We start from the raw sequence: 24,583 nt of genomic DNA, 5'->3' as shown, positions 1-24,583 counted from the left end.
CCCTTGATGCCACTACTCTATGTTGCAACCAGCCATCACTGTTATCCCCCTCTTCCATTCATACAGCGCTTTTATACATCTCCGTAATTTATTTAGTCATATTAATGCCCGTCTCCCCCTCTAGACTGTAAGCTCGGTATGGGCAGGGAACTTGTCTATTGTTATATTGCCCTCTTCCAAGTACTTACTACAGTGCTCTGCACACAGTAAGCGCTCAATAAATACAACTGAATGAATGAATGAATACCCTGGCACAACCACCACCACCTAGGCCAAAAGAAGGAGTATTAATAATAATAATAATGTTGGTATTTGTTAAGCGCTTACTATGTGCAGAGCACTGTTCTAAGCGCTGGGGTAGATACAGGGGAATGAGGTTGTCCCACTTGAGGTTCACAGTCTTCATCCCCATTGTACAGATGAGGGAACTGAGGCACAGAGAAGTGAAGTGACTTGCCCACAGTCACACAGCTGACAAGGGGCAGAGTTGGGATTCAAACCCATGACCTCTGACTCCCAGTCCCAGACTCTTTCCACTGAGCCACGCTGCTTCTCTTATTGAGTGGCCTAATTGACCATAACTGACTGTGAGCCCTATGTGGGATGGGGACTGTGTTCAATCTGATTATATTATATCTACTCGAATGTTTGGCACACAGTAAGCACTTAATAAGTAATAATTATTATTTCTACAAACACCAAAATTATTATTACAATCTGGGTATCGTATGGCAGTCAAAATTACCCAATAGGCAGAAAGGGGCTTTTGTCTCTTGGAATCGATCAATCAACCAATCAGTAACATTTATTGAGTGCTTATTTTGCACTGTACTGCTCTAAGCACTTGGGGAAGTACACTATAAATGAATCGGAAGACACAATCCCTACCCTCAAGGAGGTTGCGGCTTAAAGGGGAGACAAATATTAAATTACAGAGAGGGAAAATAATTGAGTATAAGGATATCTAGTGCTGTGGGGCTAGGGTATCAAGGTCCTTAAAGGGTACACAGCTGAGTGTGTAGTCTATGCCAATGAATGGACAGGTAGGGGAATTTAGGGATTTACCTTCTCACTGTGCCTTGATCTTGCCTGTCTCTCCACCGATCCCTGGCCCACATCCTACCTCTGGCCTGGAAGGCCCTCCCTCCCCAAATCCTCCCGATAATTACACTCCCCCCACCTTCAAAGCCTTCCTGAAGGCCTTCAAGAGGCCTTCCCAGACTATGCCCCACTTTTCTACATTTCCCACTCCCTTCTGCATCACCCTGAATTGCTCCCTTTTCTCCCTGCCAGCCCCACAGCGCTTATGTATGTTTCTATAATTTTATTTATTTGTATTGATGCCTACCTCCCCCCTCTAGACTGTGAACTCGTTGTGAGCAGGGATTGCCACTTTTTATTGTTGTATTGTACTTTCCCAAGCGCTCACTACAGTGCTCTGCACACTGTAAGCGCTTCATAAATACGATCGACTGAATAAAAAAAACAAAAGCCCTCTTGGAGAAGCTGTGATTTTAAAGAGGGTTTTGAAGATGGGGAGAATGATGGACCGTTGGGTGGATATAAAGGGGGAAGGAGTTCCAGGCCTGAGGGAGAATGTGGGCAAGAGATTAGCAGCGAGACAGACTTAACAGAGAGTCATTCATTCAAGAGTATTTATTGAGCACACTACAGTGAGTAGGATGGCATTAAGGGAGGGAATGTGCAGATTGGTTTGTAGTAAGAGATCAATGAGGGAAGGAATCTGTTAGCATGTTAAACATGTTAAACCGAGAAGCAGCGTGGCTCAGTGGAAAGAGCATGGGCTTGGGAGTCAGAGGTCATGGGTTCAAATCCCAGCTCAGCCGCTTGTCAGCTGTGTGACTTTGGCAAGTCACAACTCCTCTGTGCCTCAGTTACCTCATCTGAAGACTGTGAGCCCCATGTGGGACAACCTGATCACCTTGTATCCTCTCCAGCGATTAGAACCGTGCTTTGCACATAGTAAGCGCTTAACAAATGCCACCATCATTATTATTATGATGTCGTGTTTACATCTTTCTTAAAGGGAGGCAGTCAGCTATTTCCCAGTAAGGACCCGCCAAACTAATTCTCTTCCCCTCTTCAAAACCCTACTTAGAGCTCACCTCCTCCAAGAGGCCTTCCCGAACTGAGCTTCCCCTTTTCCCTCTCCTCCCCCTCTACCCCCCTTCACCTCCCTTCAGCTAAGCCGTCTTTTCCCCCTTTTCCCTCTGCTCCTCCCCCTCTCCCTTCGCCTCAGCACTGTGCTCGTCCGCTCAACTGTACATGTTTTCATTACCCTATTTATTTTTATGAGAGATGTACATCACCTTGATTCTATTTATTTGCTATTGTTTTAATGAGATGTTCATCCCCTTGATTCCATTTATTGCTATTGTTTTCGTCTGTCTCCCCCTATTAGGCGGTAAGCCCCTCAAAGGGCCGGGACTGTCTCTGTTACCGATGTGTCCATTCCAAGCGCTTAGGACAGTGCTCTGTACATAGTAAGCTTTCGATAAATACTATTGAACGAATGAGTGGTCAAACCCGGCCCTCTTTCCCTTCTTTTTAACAGAGAGAGTGTGGCAGAGGGACTGATAAAAGTGTAATCTCCTTCCATTAAAGGCCTCAGGGCCAGGCACGGTTGGGCCCCTGTTCAAAGGCAGCAGGACCCAAGCAAAGGGTTCTGGGAGCTGCCCCTCCAAGACAGAAATTCTGGGAACCGCCTCGGCCTCCCCAACCCACGTGTCTCATCCCGGACCCCCCGCTTTTCCCTCCTTCCTCTGCTCTGCCCCCCTCTTCCTCTGCCCCCATCGCCTTCAGCCGCCCCTTTGCTCCCTCTCTTCCCCCCCATCGCCGCCGCCTCCATTACGCCCCGCCCTCCCCCCTCCTCGAGCCGCGATTGGCCGGGTGGCTCTTTGTGAGGAGGAAGCCGCGCTGCCATTGGTCGAGGCGGGCTGTCCATCAGAGGCGCTCCCTCCCTCCCTCCCCATCCCGTGCGGCCCGGGGAAGGCGAGCGGAGCCTTGCTCCCATTTGCAGCCGGCGGGGGAGCGGAGCGAACGGGCTGCGGCAGCGCCTTGCCCGGAGGATGCATCGATGGGGGAATTAAGGCCCAGCCGCGGCGACGGCCGGGGCGGAGGAGGCGACGGTTCTGCAGACGGCGGAGCCCTGGACGGCCGATGGGGAGCTCGCCTTATTTGAGGGGCTCCTGGCCGACGACCTGAGCTGCACCAGCTGCTTTGCACCCCAAATCCCACGCACCCAGGAAGCTTCCCTCCCCCCCTCCGGATTATCATCCCTGGAAAACCCTCTTCCCTGAAGACCAGCTCGATGCCTCCCCCCTGAGCCCGTCTTGCATTTGTGCCTTAACTTATTAAGGGAGGGAGAGGAGGACTGGGCCGGTCAACCGAGAGGCCAGGACCGGCCCCAATCGCCGCCGGCGAGATCTGCCCTGACAGCTGGAATTTATCTCTGGTTTTGTTTGGCCGGGATGGGTCTGCATTTCTGCCATTGCTGAAGGGTTTTGGGGGTGTTTTTTTTTGAGCCCGGCTCCAGTGCCTTGTTCCCTGCAAATTTCACTCCTTCGGCCGCGACGCTTTCCCCGAATTGGGATGCCGTCAAAGTGAGCGTGGGGGGCGGGGGGGGTGGGCAGGTTCGAGTTTCCCAAATCCCTGGATTTCCAAATCCCGCAGTCGATGAGGATACTGTTGCACAATATCGTTTAGAGGAATTCATCTGCTTGCTTCCCAACACCCCCCCCCCCCACCCGCTCTCCTCGCACCACACCTCCTTTTATGATTTTTTTCCCCTTCCCCCGGGGAAGAGAAGAAGGGGTCGTGCGTCTCTCTTTTTCTTTTTTTCTTCTTCTGAAATAAGTGGACAGACCGCTCTCCGGATTTGCAGGACAGACGAAAAATGTCTGCAAAAGATAACCCTTGCAGGAAATTTCAGGCAAATATTTTCAATAAGAGCAAATGTCAAAATTGCTTCAAACCCCGCGAGTCCCATTTGCTCAATGATGAAGATTTGAACCAGGTGAGTTTAGAGGTTTTTTTCTTTTTCAACCTTGGCGTTGGAGGTAACCTGCGTGGTCAGTTGTAGCAGACGACCGACCCTTCCTTAGTGGGTTTCTTTTTTTCTTATCCTTTTTGCAGCTTCTTGGTTTCTCTTACTAAGAGAAGCTTTCATGGAAACCGCCCTCCCCCTTTTTTTTTTTTTTGACAGGGTTGGGTTTTACGTTATCCTATTCTTTTTGCAACTAGGCCGCCTTCCTGAACATATTCAGGTTATTTTGACTCTGGCCTAGTCGTGTGTATCTTTTTATTTGGCCTAAACAAATGGAGACTCCTGTAAAGCAAATGGAGGGGGGGAGAATTCTGGAGGGAATCAGTTTATGTTTTGGGGGAGCCGCTGGTAAAAGCCAGAAGGGCCAGTGGGGTACCTGGGAAAAGGGAATTTTGATTTGGATTAAAAAACCATTTCCGGAACACCGGGATGCGTGGTTTGTGCTTTTAAAATGGCTTTAGGATTCCCCTCCTCTCCCCAGAACTGGTGAATTTAAAATGCAACAGGGAATAGAAGTCTCCTGGGAGACTTTTGGTTTTGGGTGTAAAACCCTTTTGTAAACTGATGACCTCCGAGTGGATCCGCCTCTGAACAGGCCGGGTGTTTACGTTTAAGATGTCTGAATTCATATTTCGAGGCCGACTTCTCTTTGCAAGATAATTGACGGTGGTTTAACCCTCTTAGTCTCTCCCCCTCCCCCCCGGGGTGTCAGTAAACTGCGTGGCATTCGCAGCTGTTGGTAAACACAGAGCACGGTATAATCCCAGCAAATGGTGATACTTAATCACCCTCTCTTTCTCTTCCCCCCCCACCCGACCCCAGCACACACTCTTGTCCAGACATCCATGGTTACAATCCTATTATGGAAAGAAGATGAGATATTGTAGAAGGATAATGAAATCCGGTGGCTAATACGGGGAAAGAAAATTCTCCTGAAAAAATAGGCGTCCGTGTGTGTTTGCTCAGGGAGGGGGTGAAGAGATGGGGATGTGTAATAGATAGTGGCTGGACAAAGGGAAAATCCTCAAGTATGCTGAAAAATAACATCCTTCCCCGTTCCCACAGCATAGCTATGTGATGCAGACGTTGCTGTGACTCAGAAATGTCCAGTTGTGACTTTAGAGAAACAAAGCCATTGGGTCGTTTGCTACCTCCCACCTGCCGGGGTTGCTTCTCCTTGCTTTCTCAGGGGTTGGGGGAGGTGGGGATCCCTTTCCATTATCACCCTAAATCTATTGAGCAACAAAGAGACTCTGGGGGGCATGTCCTTGGCCTTGGCAGATCCTTTGCTTTGTTCTTACTCTTCTCCTTTTTTCCATCCCTTCCTTGGTTTGTTTTCCCCCCGTGTTCCAGTGTCAGGGTCCAGAGGGTTGGGTGAAAGCGTGGGGGGATAGGCTTGGTTTTACTTTTCTGAAAAGGAAAGCTTTTTTTCGGGGGTGAGAGTCTGGGCCACCAGCTTGGAGCGGGGCGATTAAAGCAGTTTTCCTTGGGCCCTGAGGGGTTACAGTGGCAGGGGATTAGTGTGGGTTGGGAATAGTGCTGAGAGGCTCCATTTCTCTGCAGGCCTGTTTGGTGCCTGAATTAGTCTAATATTTGAAACATCAGGATTTAATGGCCTGCTGGACTCCAAGATTGGCATCTGCTGCCCCTAAATTGTAATGAGAACCTGTGACCTCACTGCTCTCCCACGCTCGGGAATCTCATTAAAGAGACCCACAAGGCTCGGGGAGACTAGGAAATGAAGTTTGAGGCACCGAAGCAACGTTATCATGCATTCCAGTCATACATGACCTAGTTGTAGTCTTTTCTATCGCAGAGGCCCATTCTGTCCACCAAGGCTTGCTTTGAAGAAAACAGGTGGCCTGTAAATTGTTTCAAGTGATCCAGGGTCCAGTGTCCATGGGGTGTTGACCTGATGACATTTGGTGTTTCTAAGAGGGTCATTTTGACCAGAGAACAGCATCGAATGTTTGGCTGATGAACCCAGCAGCCTGATCTTTACTTCCTCCTCTGTCCCTGGTCATCTAGTTTTTCAGTAATAACTCCTCCCCCTCCAACAGAATGCCAAGTCGGTAGAAATGGAAAGTGCTATCAGTCCTGTCAATCAGGTGAAATAATCTGAATTGGCCCTGTTGTTTGTAAATGGCACTTTAACCACTCCCCAAAACCCAATGGTTGGTAGCAAGTTCTCCTGTGGCTTGGGAGCCTTACATGGCCCTATAGAACTGTTTAGTTTGTCTTTTTTACTCTTGACTAAGTTCAGGCCAGCTTGGGAGCAGGGATGCTTATGTTCTAAGAGGGCTCCCAGTAAATGCAGGCATGGATTAATTTTATTTTTATTATTTTTGTTGTTTTCAGTTTCAGAGATGAGAAATAGGATCCCGCTTAAGGGTAGTTTGTATTTTGTGCCGATTATAACTTGAAAAGACCCATTGGACTAGGTTGCTTCCAGTGCTGATAAGGAATTTTCTGAGATGGTTGGGAAATATTGTGGTGGAGTAGAATAACCAAAATTTCTGCCATAATAATGGTACTTGATCTTTCTTGAGGGTATCTTCCTAAATTTCCAACTCAGATAAAGGAGCAAGCAGGAATGAAATGTAAAGATCTACATTAACCATTTTCCGGGATTTTTTTATTTGTTTTAGTTTTTATTTCATTAATTCAGTTGTATTTGTTGAGCTCTTACTGTGTGTAGAGCCCTGTACTAAGCACCTGGCAAAGTACAATATAGCAATAAAGTGGTCTGCAGTTTATTAATAGGATTAAGAGAGGACTCTGATTTTAAATTCACTCCCTTCTCTTCACCCAGAAGTTGGCTTGTGGTTCTTGGAACACCCTGAGACCCTCAGGACATGACTGGAGTGGTGGTTTTCTGAAATAATGAGGGCCCTTGTTTATACAAGGAGATTCTCAGGGTCTTCTATCTCCTGGGATCCCGGAGGCAGAAAGGGGAGACACTTCTTTCCTTCTTCTTTGCTTGGCTTGTCTCCACTTTGTCTCTTCCTTTCCTCAGCCTCGGGATCCTCACTTTAATGATTTCTGTTAGAATTGATCGGTGGGGGTCGAGGGAATGAGGTGTCTTCCCACTTGCAAGCGTCTCATGGTGGGCTGGGCCCCCTTCACTCCTTCTGCATGCACACCTTGCCCCTTAGCTTGTTTTATTTGGAAGGGTGAAGGATGATGGGATTTAGCTGGTTTAGCTATAATCCTCTCCAGACCCAGAGGTTATCTTTCTGGCAAGATTGTCTTTTGCTCAAAAAGTAAACCTGGCAGGTTTCTTCTTTTGTGGGGGGAGAACAGTGGGGAGGGGAGAAAAGCAGAGAGGCCCAAGACCCCAGTTGATCAGTGACATCATGGGCCTTGGAGAACTGAGGACAGGACCAGAGAGGGCTCCTGATAAGCGTGTAGTACAGTGCTCTGCACACAGTAAGAGCGTAATAAATGTGATTGAATGAATGTTCTTCTGAACTTTCTTTTTCTCTGGGCACTTAGTTCCCACCTGGGATTGATGACACTGTGATTGGGGTAGCCTGAAGTGGATGGGGTGTGGGTATGGAGGGTCCTAATTATTTTTCCTTTGACCTCACAACCCTTTAGCTCCTGGCCTCCTGCATCCTGAAACACTTCTCTTAAACTAACTCAGCTAGACCTGAGTTCTTTTCTCCTCCCTACTACTGAGCTTATGCACTTAGTCCTACCCGCTAAGCACTTAAGTACTCACCCTACCTCCCCATAGCATTTATGTACATATCCTTATACTAGGTTACTTCTTCTACCTAATCATTCAAGTCAGTCGATCAGTGGTATCTGTACTATTGATCGATTGAGTGCTTACTCTGTGCAGAACACTGTACTAAGCACTTGGGAGTGACCAGTGCAATAGAGTTGGTCCGATCTTTATTTTATTTTAGTGACTGTCTCCCTTGCTAGATTGTAAACTCCTGGATAGCAGGGGTCATATCTGCTTACACTATTGTATTCTCCCAAGTACTTAATATAGTGCTCTTCACCCCAGTGCTCACTAAATAGGACTGATTGATTGATCGATTGACCCCTCTAGACGGTGAGCTCCTTATGGGCAGGGAATGTGTCTGTTAATGTATTATACTCTCCCAAGCGCTTAGTACAGTGCTTTGCACACAGTAAGTGCCCAATAAATATGATTGAATTGACCTTGGTAAATCCTCACCTTCTCTGAGCCTCATTTTTCTCGTCTATAGAATGGGGCTAATCAGTCAATTGAATTGAGCACCTAATGTGTGCAAAGCACTGTACGAAGGCTTAGGAGAGGACAGTATAACAATCTAACAGATACATTGCCTGCCCGCAGTGAGCCCCTTTCAAAGGTCAGGATGAAGAAGATTTTTGTAAAACATTGTGGAAGAAGAGTAGGGTGTTAATATCTGTTGGCATGCTATGGTTTTTTTTTTAAGACTAATGAATCTATTCTGGTTGATTGTCCATGTTTCGCCGTAAACAGTAATTCCCTGGACCTCCGTGGGCTTTTCAACTGAGGCTTTTCTAGTACTTTACAAACCCTCTGTGGTGGATGCACCTTTGGACCTTGTTCAGATTGAGGAGTGATCAGAACAGCTGTTGTGGCCAAACTGGACCAGGGTAGCTCTGTGTCCTGGGGCCTAGGCCATGCCCGTGTTCAGAAACACGACTTGGGGGAGGCGAGGCCCCGGCCATGCTCACTGAGATGCTCAACCAGTGCAGCCTTTCTGCCTCTCCGTTTTTGCACAACTCCCACCACCATCGTCCTCATCAGTGGTATTCATTGAACACTTACTATGTACAGAGCACTGTACTAACCACTTGGGAGAGTACAGTGCAGTAGAGTTGGCAGACACTTCTTGCCTACAATGGGCTTACAGTCTAGAGCTGGAAATAGACATTAATATAAATGAAAACCCCAACATCTCACAGCCCAGGATTTACCAGGGAACTTGGAGGCTTTTGTTTGTCTCCTGCAATGATCTAATTTCAACTCCTACTATGACAAAGCTCAGTTTCCTTACTTCTGTTCTTCTGGGATGGATTGACGTGTCTGGAACCGGGGTCTGTCCAAGGGGTGTCTGGAGTGCTAGAATGGGGCTAATTGCCTTTAGCCCCCTTTCCAGGAAAATGGTCAAGGGAAATGAGATTTTTGTAAGACATTTTGGAAGGAGAGCAAGGTGTTAATACAAAACATTTGTTTAAATGGCCTTCTTCCTGCTACTCCCTGTGTCCTCTTGAGCACACCATTTAGCTTCTCTGAATCTTGGTGTTCTCCAAAAAGGGACTAATTGGTCTCAAGGCTCCTTGGGACTGACTTAAGTGCTGATCCAGGGCCGCCATTTGTTTTCTGTCTTGTGGCCTCCTTGGCATTTTCTGCACAGATGGCCGTGGCTCAGAGGATTCCTGGAGTGTTAGCTCTTAGGCCCAATCCCCTGGGTTCTTCTGACCTCTCCTCTCTTCCTGCTCTCCCTACCACAGCCTTCTCCAGTTTTGTCTTCCATTTCCCAGCCGCAACTCCCCTGCCCACCCCACAGTCCACACGGTATTTTCTCAATTCCAGCGAGGGCAGAGTAGCTTAGAACTGAGTGTCGCCTGAATGGAAAAGATAATAGACAGTGGATTGGTCTCTGGATTGTGAGTGGAAGCCGGGGAGGAAATGTCCTCCACCTCAGACAACCCCTGTGAGAAACAGCATTGTTTCTGGGTGTTTCAGTGGAGTTTATTTGCAGTGGGCTTTTAGGGCTACCCTAGGTCCAGTCCCTAGTCTTTAACCCGAATGACTGATCTTCGACCTTTACTAAGATAACACTTCCTGGCGGTCAATAGGTCTAGTGTCTAGGATTCAGTCCATCAGTCATTTGCATTAATTGAGTGCATACTATGTGCAGAGCACTCTGTATGTTTGGGAGAGTACAAGGAATTAGAGTTGACATCTTCCCCCAACCTCAAAATGTTTACAGAATAGTGAGGAAGACACACTAAAATAAATTACACATAGGGAGAGGAAGGAAGCGGTTATGCGTGTCATTGCTTAAGCAATAGGGTATATAGCATATGTTCACAAATGCTAGGTGGTATGTACTTAAATGCTTAGGTGGTTCAGAGGTGCTGAATGGGCGGAAGAGGGGATATAAGCAGGGAAGATTAGAAATTAATTTAAGGTCTCATGGTAGAGGTGTGATTTCAAAAGGATTTTGGAAATCGGGAGGGCTGTGCCTTACCAAATTCTAAGTCAAAGGGATTCCAGGCAGATGGGAGCAAAACGTCAATGGCGGGAGAGGAGAGAATGAGGCACAGTGAATAGGTTAGGTTGAGGAGAATGAAGAGTGCAAGCTGGGATGTAATAGTAGGAGAGTGGATAAAGAGGAAGGAGAGAGATGATTGAGCACCTTAAAACCCGTGGTCAGGAGTTTGCGCTTTGATATAGAGAGCAGTTGGGTAACCATTGAAAGTTTTTAAGCAGTGGGAAGATGTGTGCAGAAAAACCTAAGAAAAATGATTTGGCCTGTAGAGTGATGTATAGTGATGTACAGTCTGGAGAGGGATAAGACTGGAGCCACTTTATCTCCCTCCCACCACAGATTTTGATTTTGTTGTGGGCAGAAACAAACAGTCCCTGTTTACTGATGTATAGTACTTTCCCAAGCGCTTAGTATAGTGCTGTGCATGCAGTAAGCACTTAATAAATACGATTGAATGAATGATACCAAAGAGGAGGCTGATTTAGTAGTCAAACTGGGATACGGCAAGTGCCTGCACCAGCCAGATGGGAGGGTGAATGGAGAGAAATGTTGTGGAGGAAAAGACTACTGGAATTTGTTTGGGTTATTTCTGGGTGTAGTAGGAGCCCTGGTATGGTTTAGGTTTAAATGTATTAAAAATGCTTAGTATTGTTACATTTTTGCATCTGAGATTGCTCTGCAACCATCAGCTAGTCCCAGCTCACGACGTCTCTGGTGAAGAGTACATTGTACTGAACCCCGTTAGCGAAGAAAACAGGTTCATCGTTTTGCCCAGCTCCACTCAGCAAATGTGCAGTGGAGTGGGCTTTGAGTCTGGTATTCTTGACTCGCATCACCTCGGTGAGACCTCTGGGGCCCTTCAAGTCACTACTGCCTTTTGTGCTTCTCTGTCCCAGGCATGCGGGGGATTGCTATGCTGGCATTTTTGTCTCCAGGGACTCCGTTGGAAGCTTTCCAATGAGCTTACGGGTTCCCCCTGTCCTCAGCCAGGTCATACCTAGGCCACGTGCCGAGGGCTTTGACTGAAGGCTTTAACTGTTCAGAGTCTGGCGTGCCACTGAATAGTAGCCAGAGGTAAGGTGTAGGAAGGAGTTGTCTCCTTATAGGGGGGTGGGAAGGGTCCTCCTTGCTCTGCAAATGGCTCATATGCCTCAAGGCCCCTTGTTCTCTCTGTGGAGAAAGGGCTGACATTGATTGGGTAAAAGGGTTTTAATTAAACCGCTTTCCCTTCTTCTCAACATGCATATATTACCAAAGGCCTGGGCCCTCCACAATAGTAGGTCCCTGCTTCTCTTTCGGGCCCCAGTGATTCAGGAGATGAGTGGCACGTAAAAGGGCACAATCACCACAGCCAGGAAGGGCAGGTTGGGTCTTAAGAACAAATTTTCGGTAGGGAAGTGAAATTGAGAACAGAAAATCAAGGTATGGATGGACATTTTTGGTTTTTGGTTAATGATATTAAAGTGCTTACTGTGTGTCAAGCACTCTTCAAAGCGCTGGGGTAGATATAAACTAGTCAGGTTGAACACTGTCCCTGTCCCACATGGGGTTTACAGTCTTAATCCCCATTTTACAGCTGAGGGAACTGAGGCCCAGAGAAGTGAAGTCACTTGCCCAAGGTCTCTCAGCAGACAAGTGCTGGAGCCAGGTCCAGAACCCGGGTCCTTCTGACTCCCAGGCCCATGCTCTATCCACTTGGCCATGATGCTTCTGTTTCTGTGGAGGGTCCTGCTCTCGACAGTGGTGGGACTTCTTTTGAAGCTAAGAACCTGAGGAGGTGGGTGGCAAAGCTGGTGTATGTGGGAGCCCAACATAGGGGAGATGTAAAATCGAAGAAACATAAAAGATGGAAAAGCATCCAGGTTTCGTGAATTCCTTCAGATGGAATAATTTAAACTATTGTTGGCAAAACCGGAGAGGATTAAGAGCTGCCTGGTGTGTCCTAACCATTGTCTTTTGGAGTGGTTTCTGATGTTGGAAACTTCTTTCCGCTCCTGCCTAGAGATCCAAACTCTTGTTTGGCTCTCCAGGGAACTGATTTGCTTACCAGCGGCTGCTAAGCACAACAGTCTGAGAAAGATGAAGCATTTTCTATGCTGAGGTAGTAATTGGTGGTATGTATTGAGCAGTACTGAGTGCAAAGTGCTGTTCTGAGCCCTTGAGAGAGTGCAACAGAAGTACCTGTTAAATCTGCCCGAAAGGAACTCACAATCTATGAGAGAGACAGACCAAAATTGTTTACAAATAGATTAGGTAGGTGTAATAGGAAGTAGTTTTAACTTTAAAATCAGAGTGAAAAAGCAGAATAAGCAATTGGATATGCAAAAAGAAATACACATGAGAACATCAATTTTGAGAAGAGCAGTAAAACGTGTAAGTGGTGAGGGAGGATATTGGGTTCATTAAATGGGTGTTGTGAATCATCTGGGGGAAGGATTCCTATATGCACAAGTAATGAAAACAAACCAGAGCCCAAACTTGTTTGCATTTAAAGCATCTGGTACAGGGTTTAGATGTGCCATTTTGGCATCTGGATTGTATGGCTCTTTGCAAGGTCCTTGAGTCCAAGGACCATAATCTGGTGAGAGAATGAGAACTTGTGTACGTAGGGCCTAGTTAGTGAGTCTGGCTTTTGTTTAAATTAGTTTTTACTTCCTGTTTCTGCAGAACTTATGCCATTCCCAAAAGGCTCTCATTTGAGAGCGGATGGGAGGGTAGGGATTGATCCTTCCCAAAAAGTTGTCCCAAAAAACTGTCCCCTCGAGGTCTCCCACATTCCTCCCTTGACGATGAGCTGCGTCATGCCCCAGAAATTTGGCTGTAATTGACTAATTGTCAGGACCAAACAGGGGAGAGTCTTTGAAAATGCCACATTCTTTCTCCTCCTCCAGCTGCTGAAATGCTGGGAGGAGTTTTGAGGCCAAGGACGTTTTGAAGGGGTGTGTAGGAGTCAGAGCAGGAGGAGGAGAAAGGGAAAAGCCAGGAGGTGGGAGGGAAGAATGTAAAGTTCCCAAATTGTCTGCCTTCTCTGTCTAGATTACCTCTTTTCCTTTTATTGGAATTGGGAGTGTTAAGTGAAATGTCAGTCATGCCAGAAGGGCAGTCTCCAGAATTGGCAGGTCGTGGAAGAGATGCTGGAAACTGAGCCACACACAGGATTGAAAGGGCCTTGGGGATGGCTGGGGGTGTGGGGTTGGGGTTAGGGTCTCTGAAGCCCATTGTCCAAAATGAGTTGCCTTCCTCTTGGTGTACTTGGGAGGGCAGAGCTGGAGGGGGAAGCCGGGTGACAGGTGATCAAATTTGGAACTGTGTCAGGAGACGTGAACAGCAGGAACAGCTGTCAGTGTAACCACCTTACTCCGCCGGAGTACATGCTGCTTTTTTAGTGGGTGGTACTTGTTAACTGCTAGGTGGCAAGCACTGTATAAAAGCACTCGGGTCTTTACACGATAATCAGGTTGGACGCAGTCCCCGTCCCACATGGTGCTCATAGTCTAAGTAGGAAGGTCTAGGATTTAATTCCCATTTTGCAGATGAGGTAACTGAGGCAGATAAATTGTATCTTGCCCAAGGTAGCACAGTAGTCAAGGGGTGGAGCTGGGATTAGAACCCAGGTCCTCTGACTCCTAGGCCTGTGCTCTTTCCACTAGGCCACACTGCTTCTTGACAGAGAACAGGGCAGGGCCCAAGCATATGTGGCATTATCTACTTGTGAGCGGAGCAGCAGGGAGGGGAGCAGAGAAGCAGCATGACCTAGTGGATAGAGCGTGGGCCTGGAAGTTGGAAGGACCTGGGTTCTAATTCTGGCTCTACCACTTATCTGTTGTGTAACCTTGGATAAGTCACTTACCTTCTCTGTGCCTCAGTTACCTCATCTGTAAAATAGGGATTAAGACTGTGAGCCCCACATGGGACAGAGACTAGGTCCAACCTGATTAGTTTGTATCTACCCCAGCACTTAGAGCAATGTTTGACACATAGTTAGGGTTGCCCAAGTAGTTTTGACACAAGAAGCGGCCTCCTTGCCCGCCACATCTCATTTCAGGACCTCCATTCCCTTATCTATCTCCCTTGTTCTCTTCATGACAACTTTATGTCCAGTACATTTTGAGTCTGGGCTTCTTCTATGTCTCCTTCCTTCCGACCCTCCTTGGTTCATTCTGCTCTTTCCATATGTACTAAGTTATGTTGATTATATTCTTGCAGCCCTCTTTTGCCTCTCCCCACCCTTGTAAGCTCTCTGAGGGTGTTATCCACTTCTGTTCTTTAATGTTTAACTCTAGCAAGTGCCTTGTAACTCAGGCTTCCCTGGGTGCTCAGTACATTCATGTTCCTTGACAGATTAAACCCACAGTAGGCTGTGGAGTTGGGTTGTCGTGTGTCAGAATGAGCTACTCACATGGCACCCTTTTATTATTATTTTGTTTGTTATGCACTACTTTTTGCCAAGCACTGTAGGAAGCACTGGGGTAGATGCAAGTTAATCAGGTCCCACATGGGGTTCACAGTCCAGGAGGGAGAATAGATTTTTAAACCCCATTTTGCAGATGAGGAAACTGAAGCACAGAGAAGTAAGTAACTTGTCCAAGGTCACGCCACAGGTAAGTGGCGGATCTTAGATTAGAATGCAAGGCCTCTCGCTCCCAGACCCAAGCTCTTTCCACCAGGCTACACTGCTTCTCACCCTTTTATACCTTCGAAGTTCTCAAAGGGTTAATCCTTTACATGCTCATGATTGTACTAAGCACTTATCAAATACCATAATTATTATCTAGGTGGTGAGGGCTTCCTGCTGTGTTCTGGTCAAACAAACAGAACAAGTCCCATTTCTCCCCTACAGGAGTTTGCTGTAGTGTGAAAGGTTATGTACAACCCCATAGCATGTCTGTCCATATCCTTATACTCTTCTGCTTCCCTTATCTGTAATTTTTTTCAATGTCTGTGTTTTCCACTAAACTGTAAGCTCCTAGGGGGCCAGGGATCATGTCTCCCAGCTCTGTTGTACTTCCCACAAGGGCTCAGTACAGTCCTGCACACAGTAAGTGCTCAGAAAATACTATAAAATGTTTGAGATCCCTCCAGAAGCTCCGTGATTCCTAGAATTAGCTGGTATCCTGGGTGGTTTTGCCCAGGCACCCTCCTCACCCTCCTCTGACCAGGGTGCCCTTGCCCAGGCCTGTTGGAGAAACGGCGCTTTCCCTCAGACCAGTTCAGCCCCGCTGACTTCTCCATGATGAAACCTGAGCCTAGTGTCAACTGCCTGCTCCATCCTCGTTGCCCTTTCCTCCTCCCTGGAGCTTTTCTGAAGCTGTTTTCCTCCAGTCTCTGATTTCCAAATGACCCCATATCTCACACCGTTGGGTAGCTGTCTCTCTCCCCTTCTTGCGTTTTGTTTTGACTGGCTTTTTCAGATGCCTCCTGTTTGCGGGTAGTGCCTTGGCTTCTCTATTATTTTGGGCTTCCTTGTGTAGATCTTGATGGCCTGTGTGCGGTACATAATCAGGACAAGAAGCTGACAAGAGTCTAGGAGAGAGAACAGATTTTTAACCAAGGGGACAAGAGGACATTCCTTTGGGCCGGTCTGGGAATGAAGGGAACAGAGAGAAGAGTGGGGGGAAGTGAGTCAGGTCCCATCATAGGGCCCAGCTCTTTCTCCCATACCTTGACAGGTCATCTAGTCCATGCCCCTGCCTTTATTCAGGACCTCGATTAATAATATTAATGGTATTTGTTAAGCGTTTACTATGTGCCAGGCACTGTACTAAGCCCTGGGGTGGATACAAGCAAATCGGGTTGGACACAGTCCCTGCCCAAGGCATCTTGGAGTCACAGTCTTAATCCCCATTTTACAGATGAGGTAGCTAAGGCACAGAGAAGTTAAGTGACTTGCCCAAGGTCACATAGCAGACAAGTGGCAGAGCCGAGATTCAAAACCTGGTCCTCCGACTCCCAGGTCATGTTCTTTCCACTAGGCGAGACTGCCCTCCTTCTCCTCCCTACCACTGCCGGCCTTTTGAGAAGCAGCATGGCCTAGTGGATAGAGCAGGGACTTGGGAATCAGAAAGACCTGGGATCTAATCCCGACTCCAGACTTGTCTGCTGTGTGACCTTGGACAAGTCGCTTGACTTCTCTGGGCCTCAGTTACCTCATCTGTAAAATGAGGATTAAGACAGTGAACCCCATGTGGGCTTGTCCAACCCGATTAGCTTGTATCTACCCCATCATTTAGAACAGTGTTGGACACATAGTAAGTGCGTAACAAATACCATCATCATTATTATTAATTCTTTTTACAGACCACGCAGAGAAGGACTTAATCTACTGCTCTTTTGGTTCTATTCCCCAGGGCCTTGGGCAGGACTGCAGGCTACTCCAGCAAGGGGTTCTGGAAGAAGCTGAAGGTTGTTTTCTGTGGGGAGACGAGCGTGTCTTAGCATTAGAACAGTTCCCACCTTCCATTTGGGTGGTCCCTGGAGGGAGCGAGAACCTGGCAGGATTCAGGTTTGAGACTGGACTTGCAAATGTACACAGACGCTCGCTCGTATAGACACTCACACTTCGATGCCTTTTCCTGTCTTCCATTTAAATGTCCCAGAAAAGGCAAGGGACACTGGATGATGCAGGATTTATAAGCCCATAAAAATGTCAGGGTGGCTGATTCAGAGACATTGTTTTTCATTCTCTTAAGTTGGAAATATGAAGCAATAGGCCATTTGTTATGAATGTGGAGAAGTTGCCACAGAAACTGCTCTTTGCAAAAAACCGCTCTCAAAACCACAAAAGAAATATTTACTGTATTTTACACACATTCTGCCCATAGATCTTCCCTTGAATCATCCACCAAAGGGGCACTTAACTCTAGCCTGGACCTTAAATATAATTTTCTTTTTCTGTCTTTTTTTTCCCCCCAAATGGCCAAAAAACATTTTAGACCCCCAAGAAATTTCCCTGAGGCTAGAGACTTCACAGTCACTTGTCTCATGTCAGCCTAAATGGATTATCCACACACAGAAGTGCCCATGAATCTTGCTCTGTGACTAATTTGAATTTTTCCTCAGAGAGGGGTTTAATGGAGGCAGTAGCACTGCTTGGAATGAGATCTTTCAGCTCTGCTTAAAGGAACCCGTATGTTGTGGAATTGCCCTGAGACCCTCAGTTCTCTCTGTGACCTGCTCTGCTTGTTCTGACTGACATTTGCTGTCCCTGGCCCTATTAATAATGATGGTATTTAAGCGCTTACTATGTGCCAAGCACTGTTCTAAGCTATTAGTGGACTGGCTCCTGGAGCCGGTGCAGGTCTCTGGTGAAATTATTAGTAGTCATAATTTTTGGGATGTTAGTTAAGCCATACACTGTACTAAGCGCTGTTGTAGATGATGATGATAATTACAGTATTTGTTAAGCACTCACTTTGTGCCAGGCACTGTATTCAGCTCTGGGGTAGACACAAGTAAATCGGGTTGGACACAGTCCCTGTCCCACAAGGGGCGCTCAGTCTCAATCCCCATTTTACAGATGAGCTAAATGAGGCATAGAGAAGTGAAGTGATTTGCCCAGGGTCACAGAGCAGACAAGTGGCAGTGCCAGGATTAGAACCCTTGATCTTCTGAGTCCCAGGCCCATGCTGTCTCCAGACGATCAGGTTGGATACAGCCCCTAGCCCTCATAGGGCTGACACTGTAATTAGGAGGGAGAATAGGTATTTAATTCCCATTTTGTAGAAGAGAAAAATGAGGCAGAGGGAAGTTGTGACTTTCCCAAGGTCACACAACATCCAAGTGGCAGAACCAGAATTAGAACCCGGGGTGTCTGATTCAATCAGTGGTACTTATTGAGCACTTTGTGCAGAGCGCTGTATGGAAAGTGTGGGAGAATACAATACAGTAGAGTCTTCTGTCTCTGCTCACAAGGAGTTTACAGTCTTAAGGAGGAGGCAGACACTTAAATATAGATAGGGGAAATGACAGAGTATAAGGATTTGTACATAAGTGCTAAGGGTGGGGTGACTATTAGTGATTAAAGTGATGCAGAAGGGAAAATTAGTAGGGAAAATAAATGCTTAGTTAGGGAAGGCCTCTTGGAAGAGATGTGATTTTTAGGATGGCTTTGAAGGAGGGAAGAAGGGTGGTCTGTTATATATGATGGGGGAGGGGATTGGGAGGGGATTCCGGGCCCGAGGGAGGGCGTGGGCAATGGGGCGCAGTGAGATAGATGAGATGGAGGTACACTGAATAGGTTGACATTTGAGGAGTGAAGTGTGTGAGCTGAATTTTAATAGGATGTTAGGTAAGGTAAAATGGGGAGAGCTGATTGAGTGCTTTAAAATAATTTCTTTTGATGCAGAAATGGATGGATGCAGCATGGCTCAGTGGAAAGAGCACGGGCTTTGGAGTCAGAGGTCATGAGTTTGAATCCCAGCTCTGCCACTTGTCAGCTGTGTGACTGTGGGCAAGTCACTTAACTTCTCTGTGCCTCAGTTCCCTCATCTGTAAAATGGGGATGAAGACTGTGAGCCCACGTGGGACAACCTGATTCCCCTGTGTCTATCCCAGTGCTTAGAACAGTGCTCTGCACATAGTAAGCACTTAAATACCAACATTATTATTATTATGGACAGCCATTGGAGGTTTCCTGAGTGGGGAAACATGGACCAAATATTTTTGTAGAAAAATGATCCAGGCAGCAGTCGGTCAGTTGTATTCATTGAGTGTGTACTGTGTTCAGGACACTGTACTAAGCTCTTGGGAGAGTACAGTATCACAAGAAGAAACATTGCTTGCCCACAATGAGTTTACAGTCTAGAGAGGGTGAATTAAGAACTGGAGAGGGGAGAGTCAGGAAGCAGGAAGGTCAGTGGGGAGGCTGATGCAGCATTTAAGGTGGGGCATATAAATGGTTGGATCAGCATAATAGGATGGAGTGAAAAGGGCGGATTGTAGAGATGTTGTAAAGATAGAACCTTCACAACTCTAGACTAAGTTAGTTGTGGGCAACTTGCCTACCAACGTTCTTATATCGTACTCTCCCAAGCACTTAGTATGGTGCTTTGCACAGTGAGAGCTCAGTAAATACAATTGATAGAGAGAGATTGAGTGTGTGGATTGACTGAGAAAGATTGAGTCGAGGATAATGCCAAGGTTACAGAATCTTGAGATAGGAAGGATGGTGGTGCTCACTAGAGAGATGGGAAAATCAGGGGAGAGGTTAGGGTTTGGGTGGGAAGATGGAGAGTTCTGTTTTGGACATGTCAGGTTTGAGGTGTCTGTGGGGCATCCAGGTAGCGATGTCCCGATGGTAGGAGAAAATGCGAGACTGCAAAGAAGGAGAGAGGTCAGGGCTGGAGATGTAGATTTTGGAATCATCTGCATAAAGATGGTGGATGAAACCATGGGAGTGGATGAGTTTTCCAAGCGAGTAGGTGTAGATGGAGAATAGAAGGGGATCCCAAAATGAACCTCGAGGGGACCCCCACAATTAGGGGGTGGGAGGCCTAGGAGGAGCCTTGCAAAGAGACTGAGAAGGAGCAATCAGAAAGATTGGAGGAGAACCAGAAGAGGACAGTGTCGGTGAATCCAAGGTTAGATAATGTTTTCAAGGGAATGGGTTGTCCACAGTTTCAAAGATAGTTTAAAGTAGAGGAGGATTAGGATGGAATAGAGGCCATTAGACTTGGCAAGCAGGAGGACACTGGTGACCTTAGAGTGGGCTGATTCTGTGGAATGAAAGGAGTGGAAGCCAGATTGCAGGGGGTAAAGGAGCAAATTAGAGGAGAAGAATTGGAGGCAGCAGGTGTAAACAACCTTCTTAAAGAGTTGGAAAGGAAGAGTAGAAGGAAGGTGGGGTGCTAATTGGAGGGTGCCCTGGGGTTGAGGGAGGGGTTTTTTGTTGTTGTTTTTTTCTTAAAGATGGAGGATACTTGGGAACGTTTGAAAGCATGAAAGGGGCCACTGGAAAATGAGTGGTTGAAGATTGTGATCTGGGAGAGAAGGGAAAGAGCAAATGTTTTGATGAGGTGTGAAGAGATGGGGTTGGAGATGCAGATGGAGAGGGTAGATTTTGAGTGATCCTTTATTGAGATACTGCTTGGAAGGATGGGAGGATTAAAAGGGGGTAGCAGGAAGGAGGGGCTGGAGAGGAGCAGGGGAGATGTTAGGGACAATCACACCTGATGGCTTCAATTTTATTGAGGAAGAACTTGGCAAAATCATTAGGTGCAGGAGATGAGGGAGGCAGGGAGTTTGAAGAGGGCCATGAAGAGGTGGGTCCTTAATGGTTGCTTATGATTAAGGTTGTCAATCATGATGGTGACTTTGTTCTCTGCATCCCCCCAAAAAATGATTTGGGAGTGACTTCTTTCTACTCCAGAAAGTTCAAGCTTTTCCAGTGCCTTCAATCTCTTTTACACTTTCCCCTCATCACTGTAAATCTCTTCCTTTAAGTGGCTGACAGCATCTCACCTATTCAGTTTTGAGGCTCTCTCTCCAGATGTCTCCCTCCTTCCCTGTACCAAGTCCCACGTTCTTCATAGTGGTAACTGAACTTCTCACCTTGAATAGTAATAATAATAATAATTGGTTTTAAGCACTTACTCTTTGCCAGCCACTGTTCTAACCTCTGGGACAGATGCAAGATAATCGGGTTGGACATGGTCCCTGTCCCACATAGTTTTAATCCCCATTTTACAGATGAGGTAACCGAAGCACAGAGAAGTAAAGTGCCTTGTCCAGGTACACACAGCAAACAATTGGCATAACTGGGATTAGAACCCAGGTCCTTTTGACTTTCAGGCCCATGCTCTGTCCCCTAGGCCATGCTGCTTCCCTACATGGTCCAGGGTGAAGGATGGATGCTGATTTTATTTATTTTGCTCTTTTTCTCTCTTGGGCTGGAGGTTGGGCTTGTCCACCAATGGCATTTGAGTGCTTGCTATGTGCAGAGCACTGTACTAAGTTGATGGCTTTTATGCATTAGTGAATTAATTGTTTTTTACTTAAAAGGCTTTTTAAATCTGACCATCTCTCTGGCCTGACACTGGGCTGGTCTTTTGGGCTATAAGCTTAAAATAAATGAATAAGTAAGTAAAATGTTGACCCCAAAATCACCTGTGACCCTTTGGGCCACTGCTGGGGGCAAGTTATTTGTCAGAATTTGTCCTGGTGAAAAGTCCCTGTTCAGCATTTATGTGCATTATTTACTTATTTATGTAATGTATTTATGTAATTGTCCATCACCCCCTCTATACGGTAAACTCTTTGTGGGCAGGGGTCATGTCTATCAACTCTGCTGTATTGTACTCTCCCAAGCACTTAGTACAGTGCTCTTCACGTAGTAAGTGCTCAGTAAATACAATTTGATTGGCCACTGCTAGATGTAGCAACTATCCCAAGATGAGGTGGGACATTGTACCTCACTCCTTTGTTTTTTTGGGAAATGGGGAGGGGAGCATCAAGGTACTCCAACGGTAAGCTCTATGTGGGCAGGGGTTGTATCTACCAACTTTGTTAGAGTGTACTTTCCCAAGCACTTAGCACAGTGTGCTGCACACAGTGAGCACTCAATAAATGATTGATTACCCTGGGATAAAAAAACTGCAGGGGAGTGGTGGTCTGTTACTAATTCATATAACTTGCCCCCTCTCTCCCCCGCCTCTCATTTCTCATCGTCATCAGTGGTATTTATTGAGCACTTACTGTGTGCAGAATACTGTGCTGAGTGCTTGGGAGAGTACTATACAACAGAGTTAAGACACATTCCCTGCCCACAACAAGCTTTCTTTTTTTAAATAGTATTTGTTAATCATTTAGTATGTGCCGGTCACTGTATGTGCCCCCCTTGCCCATTTTTCTCATTTTCCTAACTGCAGGATGTGGGAAAATTATATGTGCTCTCCATTCTCCTTCCACCCCAGAAGGCAACCAGATGGACTCTCTGAAAGTGATGGCAGCTGAAGGGAACGGGAAGACTTTAGTTGAACCATCTGGGAAGCCTGGAAGAAACCCTGTTTTCCTTCCTTGCTTCCCTTCCTTCCCTTCTCCCCCGCCCCCCCTTCTTCTTACAGATAGTGGGAAGCTTAGGGCTGTATGGTTGTTAAGGTCTTTTTGATGCTGTCTTAGCTGGTGGTAATGGGGTGTTGTTTGTCTAGAGGTCTATAAATTTCTGAGCCATGGCAGCTTGACAGCATTGTGTAAGCCGAGCTGCCTCCCTCTCTCCCCGGCTGCCCTACTTGGCAAAGGCTCAGTTTGGTGCAGCCCAGATCTTCAAGGGGTGGGTTGGGGGGGTATGAGAGAGAAAGTGGTGAGACAAGAGGGAGGGTTGGGGAGGAGATATGTATTCAACTGTCAGGCCAGGGAGTCAGAAGGCAGGTACTAGGAGAGCTGTGAGTGGACCAGTGATAGAAATGAGGCATAATAATAATTGCAGCATTTGTTAAGAGCTTACTATGTGCCCAAGCACTGTTCTAAGTGCTGGGGTAGGTACATGGTAATCAAGTTGTCCCACGTGGGGCTTACAGTCTTAATCCACATTTTACAGGTGAGGTAACTGAGGCACAGAGAAGTTAAGGGGCTTGCCTAAGGTCACCCAGTAGACAAGTGGCAGTCAGACTGTGAGTCCGTTATTGGGCAGGGATTGTCTCTATCTGTTGCCGAATTGTACATTCCAAGTGCTTAGTACAGCGCTCTGCACATAGTAAGTGCTCAATAAATACTATTGAATGAACATCCTCTGAGTCCCAAACCTGTGCTCTGGGGAAGGTTGGATGGGGCACACAGAGCTAGCCCCCAGGATGCTGTTGCTGAAAGGAAGAAGGGAGAGGTAGCAGGAAGGGGAAGAGATGCGTCATTTTATGGTGAATCCAGAGCAGACTTCAGAAGGACAGGAAATCCTTCTCAGCAAGCCCTCTTGCAACTGCCATTTTAGTTTCAGGTGCCAAAGGATTCAGACCTTTGGGGCTCCTCTGACCTTAGCAATGTGATCTGATGGAAAGAGCACAGGACTGGGAATCAGGAGAGCTGGGTTCTAATCTCAGTTGCACTACTTGCCAGTTGCATGACTTTGGGCAAGTCACTCAGTCTTTCTGTGCTTCAGTTTCCTCATCTATAAAAGGGGGATTAATTACCTGTTCTCTCCACCTCACCCTATGTGGAACAGGGCTGTGCTCAATCAATCAATTGTATTCATTCAGTCATATTGAGCGCTTACTGTGTGCAGAGCACTGTATTAAGCACTTTGGAGAATACAGTGTAACAGAGTTGGTAGACACGTTCCCTGCCCATACTCTGATTCTCTTATATCTATCCCAGTGCTTAGCCTAGGCTTAGCACAAAATAAGCACTTAACAAATACCACAATTACTATTATTATTATTTTTAGCCCCACCAGCAAACAGCAGGCAAGAAGGAGGAGATTAGGACGTTGTTGGGTTTTCATAAGCAGTTGTGGAAGAGGTCTACTGTGCTGATGGTTTCTTTGTGGGAACCAATCATAAACCAGGAACCTGAATGAGGCGTGTCTGAACTATGAGGCCAGGACGGAATGTCCTGTGCCCAGAGAGTATGCCTTTTAATGGGGTCTCTTTTAAATTGAGATCCAGTTAAAATGGACCCCAGTGTATACATTGTGGACTTAAATGGATTCTCTCCATGTGTTTGTGAGGGGTGTGTGGTGTGTAATTTTGTGGTGTTCCTTTTCATTTCTCAGCTTGTTCTTTTAAACCTCAGCACTTAAGCCCACGAGCAAATACACTGGTCTTGGAGTTTAACAAGCCTGGGTTGTGTTTCTGGTTTTTCCTACGTGTGTTCTCTATTATCATCAAGATGACAACCGGTATGGCCAGCTGTGGGCACTTTTATTTTAGCTGTAACTGTCATCAGAGTGTGTGAAAGTGCATGTGTATGTCTTATTTTGAGGTTGAGGGCAAGGGAAGGAGAGATACATGTGTAGGAAAGGTGGGATTTTTTTTTCTTCTTTAAACTCTAGGGCTATTTGGGGAAAAAAAAATTAACCTATCAAGATGGCTAAAGTGTCCTAGCTTTGCAGGGTTAGGAGTGCTATATTTACAAACTAGAGACAGTGAGTCACTTTAATGCTCATATTCCAGACTACAAAGCCAGGAGAACCTACAGTCCAGCTGCCTATAGTTTTTACCTTCTGTTTCTGTCTATGGGTTGTGATTGTGCCCTTTCTTCTTGTTCTCCCTTCAGCCATCCATCTCTTCTCTCTCCCCTTTTTCTCCACCCATACCAGTTCTCTTTTATAACTAAGTGTTCTGCA

The 24,583-nt window shown here is 46.5% G+C and overlaps 1 protein-coding gene across 7 annotated transcripts in view; it reads left to right on the top strand.

The window, feature by feature from the left end:
• Window positions 1-3,519: 3,519 nt before the first annotated feature.
• LOC100080128 (myosin phosphatase Rho interacting protein) overlaps window positions 3,520-24,583 on the top strand; it is a 204,540-nt gene continuing 183,476 nt past the window's right edge. For 4 of the 7 annotated variants that reach the window (XM_029053580.1, XM_029053578.1, XM_029053586.2 and 1 more), the window contains exon 1: window positions 3,632-4,036. In XM_029053580.1, the coding sequence (XP_028909413.1) occupies window positions 3,917-4,036 (120 nt within the window). In that variant the 5' untranslated portion in view covers window positions 3,632-3,916. The other 3 variants (XM_029053589.2, XM_029053595.2, XM_029053593.2) reach the window with 3 other exon arrangements.

The sequence above is a fragment of the Ornithorhynchus anatinus genome, chromosome 2 (genome assembly GCF_004115215.2).
Source record: "Ornithorhynchus anatinus isolate Pmale09 chromosome 2, mOrnAna1.pri.v4, whole genome shotgun sequence".
Taxonomy (NCBI): Eukaryota; Metazoa; Chordata; class Mammalia; order Monotremata; family Ornithorhynchidae; genus Ornithorhynchus; species Ornithorhynchus anatinus.
Note: the sequence above shows the minus strand (reverse complement) of the source record. Positions and strands in the feature narration are given on the sequence as shown.